Source organism: Hylobates moloch, unplaced genomic scaffold, assembly GCF_009828535.3.
Source record: "Hylobates moloch isolate HMO894 unplaced genomic scaffold, HMol_V3 SCAFFOLD_16, whole genome shotgun sequence".
Lineage (NCBI taxonomy): Eukaryota > Metazoa > Chordata > Mammalia > Primates > Hylobatidae > Hylobates > Hylobates moloch.
In genome coordinates, this window is record NW_026652291.1 from 38053288 (window position 1) to 38058092 (window position 4805).

Here is a 4805-nt window from a genome sequence, read left to right on the forward strand (position 1 = left end):
ACTGCCCTTGAACCCTCCAGGCTGGGGCAGATCCCTTCCTTCTCTGAACTTTCCTCCCGTAGGCATTTAGTAGTACAAATATTTCCAGTATTTTATTCAACCATTTTATTTTTTGCCCTGCCTCTTGCTGGGCCCAACATACAGTATGAAGTTGATTATTGATTAATTGAAGGGCTTCTAGGGCCTGAGGCACGTGGTGTGTAAAATTGCCCTGAATCGTCCAGGGATACCACCAATCGCAGTTTTGTATCACACGAAGTTTCATGCTAGGCACATGCCAGACTGTGTAACAATGTCCTGTGTGCAGGAATCTATCAACTTTGCAGAACTAATTACTATAGCTGGGTGCGGTGGCTTATGTCTGTAATCCCAGCACTTTGGGAGGCTGAAGAGGGCAGATCACTTGAGGTCAGGAGTTTGAGACCAGCCTGGCCAATGTGATGAACCCCCGCCTCTACTAAAAATACAAAATTAGCCAGGTGTGGTGGCGTGTGCTTGTAATCCCAGTTCCTCGGGAGGCTGAGGCAGGAGAATCGCTTGAACCTGGGAGGCAGAGGTTGCAGTGAGCTGAGATCGTGCCACTGCACTCCAGCCTGGAAGACAGAGTGAGACTCCGCCTCAAAAAAAAAAAAAAAAAAGAAATGATTACTATAAATATATATTTCTGATTGCTTTGTAAGATGCACACAAGGGTTAAGGAAGCCAGTGAATGTTTTTCCGGGTAGCATATTGGATCAGAGGCTCTGTCTGAGACATCTCCAGGAATGAAAAGCAGATTTGCAAGTCTGCCAGGCTTGGTAACTGCAACATTGACGGGCACTACTGCTGCCAACATTGACGGGCACTACTGCTGCTGACTGTGAAACGAAGAGGCCCAAGCTTCCTTACTGATGCATGCAGCTTTGGCCATGTGATGTCCAAGTTCAGCTTCATCTTCTATTACAAATGATTTGCATTGACTTCTTTAGCTGGCCTGAGTTGTAAGGGGAGTGCAACTCTTCCCTTTTGTGCATTCACAAATCCCTAATTGGGTCTCTTTTCCTCTGCAGGACGAGAACAGGCCAGTAGGTGGGTTTTCTCTTCGTGGTTCACTCGTGTCTGCTCTGGAGGATAATGGCGTTCCCACTGGTAAGGTGCAACTTCAGCCCTGGCCTGAAGATCTCAGGGGCCTCCCTCCTGCACCTCAGTAATGTCCCACTAATGAAACGACAGCTTTGGGAGCTGAGCAGGGCTTTCTCCATGAGACAGAGTGGTGTGAGTTTTGAAGCGAATTTCAGAATTGAACAAAGGGTATGTTCTTGGCATTTTAAGAATATAACTAAGTAATCCTTATGTTAATAATCTTTCCCCTCAGTTTCTGTGCTGATGGCCTGTAAGCTTCCACCTAAAAATAATAGCTGAGGCTTACACAATGCTTTAGGGTTAACAACATACCTTAATATGTATCATAATACTAATTTCACAATAGCCAGCCATGGTAAGAAGATATTATTTCCATCTTATGGCTGTGGAAACTGGGGTTCCAATAAGTTAAACAATTTGAGATCAAACTCCAAATTCTGTGCTTGCTTTTAACATAAACATACTGGATTCTTTGATGTGAATGAAATGGTAGATCTATGGCATGCTACCATCTTGAGCATAGGGAGCAGGCAAGAGGGCTTCTAGGAATATCCAGACATAACCATTGGCAGGCTTTAGGGCACTGGTGAGGGACAGGGAATGGGAGGAAAAGGGGACCTCATCTGATAGGATTCTCTAACTGTATACCATTTATTTAATAAATATGTCGTTGTATGTTTTTGTCCATGTCTCAGTTGACTTTCTGCTGGTTCAAGGTGAAAGTACACATGGCTATTCAATCACTGATTTTTTCCCCCCTTTTTTCTGCCTAGGGGTTAAAGGGAATGTCCAGGGAAACCTCTTCAAAGTGATTACTAAGGATGACACACACTATTACATTCAGGCCAGCAGCAAGGCTGAGCGAGCTGAGTGGATTGAAGCTATCAAAAAGCTAACATGACAAGGACCTGAGGGAATCAGGATTCCTCCCTCCTACCAGATGACACAGACAGGAGTTCCTGGAGAATGGGAGTATGTTAAGACTTTTCACTTCTTTGTAAGTTTTGTACTGCTTTGGAGAGTGAATGCTGAAGAGTTCCTCAGATTACAAACAGCAGTGGTGCCATTTCCTTCCCCATCTTCATGTTACAAACCTGGAAAGGCTAGAACAGCCATCAGGTGTCAGCATCTTCACTTTTCCCCAGCATCACAAACAGCCATTTCCTTGGGCACCAAAGTAGGTTCCCTTTGTTGGAACAATTACACTGGCCATGCCATAATGTTGAATAAAACTCTCTTATGCGGTTCTCTCTTCTTTGGAATTAGTAAAAGCTGACATTTGTTTCTGGCTATTAGAATCCCATACAAAGTTTTATAGTTTTCGAGCAACATTTCAAGTATCTCTGTCATTAAGACATACTTCATCTTAAAGTGGGGATGGTGGCCAAACTTTGTACATTCAGAGAATATTGTTTTGCTTTAGAAAACAAGCCTGCATAAATATTATACATTACAGAAGTCATGGACTCTGTCGGAGAACTTAATCACATATACGAAAAATACATACATAGCTTTTCTATGAAAAATGGGCATTTAGCAATGCAGAGTAAGAGCGCTCTAAAGGACAGAAAAAGATGTAAATGGGGAAGATTTATATCAAGGCATTAAATTTTGGTTTTAAAATGAACATAAGCTGAGACAAATAGGTACCAAGAAACTTCACCAGCTGGGAGGTTAATCTGTAGTGAAAAGTCTGTATCATACAATACTTTTAAAGAACATTTTTATTACTTTCAAGTTTATACAGTAATCTGGCACAAGCTATTGCCAGCATTCTTGCCAAGTACAAATGCTTGGACCTCCCCTTAATCAACAGATAAAATACATAACTTACATTTAAGGGGAGTGGATATTCAAAGTGCTTAAGTAAAAACTTGTTCTCTTAAATAGTTTGAACTGTCCCTTGTTAGTCACGTCTAAAACATTGACCTGAATAATGAGAAATCACAAGCTAATGTTTTACTTATTCCTTATACGGTAAGAGACTACCTTTTAAAGCACCATTTTCCATTTGGCATTTCACCAAGGTCTAATGTCCCTGGAATTAGTTTTTTTGTTTTGCCTTTTGAATCTCAATAGGTGTTTATCTGAATTAAACTACTTTTAGTTTGATGGCTTCCTGCCTCCAAATTGGCAAGTGTGCCTCACTTTGTATGGGAGCTATCAGGATCTCCATAGGTTGCAAAGTAGATGACCATTACCTTGGGGTTGGGGCAAATCAGTGAACAAGTCTCAGCAAGGTACTGGTATTTGTATTTTTAAAAAAATCTCTAGCCATTTTGTTCTTGGTGTAAAAGTAGAATGGCTGGAGTACGGCAGCTGATTAATAACTGTTCTGCTTAGCATGATGTAGTGCTTAGCATGTCTCTATGGGTCCATCTTTGAACATTATTAAGAACTAGTTTGTCTTGTTTTGCTATAACTGATATGAAAAATGGTTTGGGTGGGGCATGGTGGCTCACATTCTTACAGAGGCAGAAGGATAGCTTGAGCCCAGGATTTCGAGACCTGCCCGAGCAATATAACACCAATTGCCAAAAAAAAGAAAAAGAAAAAAAGTGGTTTGAATATTCATATTTCTTCCTGGCCATTACTGATTTTCAATTATTATTTATGCATAAATGAGACCCAAACTATCACTAATTTTCAGCTATATGAACTGATAGCCACTTGACATCAATGAAAGGTACAGTAGGGAGTAGATGAAATTGTATATTTAATGAAAAGGCTTTGATGGGAGATCCAAGATTTTTGGTTTTTTTTTTTTGAGACAGGGTCTTGCCCTGTCACCCAGGCTGGAGCGCACTGGAGTGATCACAGCTCACTGGCCTCAAGTGATCCTCCTGCTTTGGCCCCTTAAGTGCCAGGGTTACAAAGGCATGAGCTAACATGCCTGGCAGAAATTCAAGATTTGGATAAACTCACTTCTTTGCCAAGCCTGTTCTTCAAGTTATTCAGAACTGGGTGTATAACTTGTCCTCATACACCCAATGTTGGGTGTATCTTGTCCCTGCTGTCTTTTAGCTTAGCAAGGTGTATGAGTACTTTTTTTGTTTGTTCTTTTCCTCATGGTATCAGTGAAATACTGATCTATTTTCTGGCTAGGGACAATTTACAAAATTGCCATGAAACTGAGCAAAAGGCCCACATGGGATAAAAATCACTCACCATCGATGCCACCAGTGTTTTTCAAGTTATGGCTTTTGAAGTATAACAAATTTCAGTAAACAAAATCAAAAGAAAAAATTCCTCTGTGTACAATAAAGGAGCACCTGTTATATTTTGAATGCATTCTTCATGTTGCTAGCTTTCTAAACTGGTTTTTTTGATGCCTCAACAGACAGAAGTGAAAATTATGTGCCACTCTTAAGTACATCCAGGTTCTCCTCTACATATTCCCAATGTGGAATGCTGGCTAGCAATCATGGCACTCTCTCAGAAACCAGCCAGTGGAAGTTAAAACTTCTGGATTTCAAAAGCTAGTACAGGCTGCTAAATTTAACAAAGGAACAAACCTTCATAAATGGTACAAACTATCTGCCCAACACACTCTTCTATTTTCCAGACCCTTTAATATTGAGTAGTCTAGTCTTGGATTGACTATAGTGGGTTAGGTCTAATCTAAGTATCTTAATAGCTATCTAGGGATAATGAATAAAATTAAATACAACTGGTACCTCAAG

General features: G+C 40.7%; 1 protein-coding gene across 1 annotated transcript in view; it reads left to right on the plus strand.

Moving 5' to 3' along the window:
• PLEK2 (pleckstrin 2) overlaps window positions 1-2370 on the plus strand; it is a 28199-nt gene extending 25829 nt beyond the window's left edge. Inside the window, exons 8-9 of the mRNA XM_032180490.2 lie at window positions 1050-1128; window positions 1896-2370. Coding sequence (XP_032036381.1) covers window positions 1050-1128; window positions 1896-2023 — 207 coding nt within the window. The 3' untranslated portion in view covers window positions 2024-2370. The remainder of the gene's footprint in view (window positions 1-1049; window positions 1129-1895) is intronic.
• The last annotated feature ends 2435 nt before the right edge of the window (window positions 2371-4805 follow it).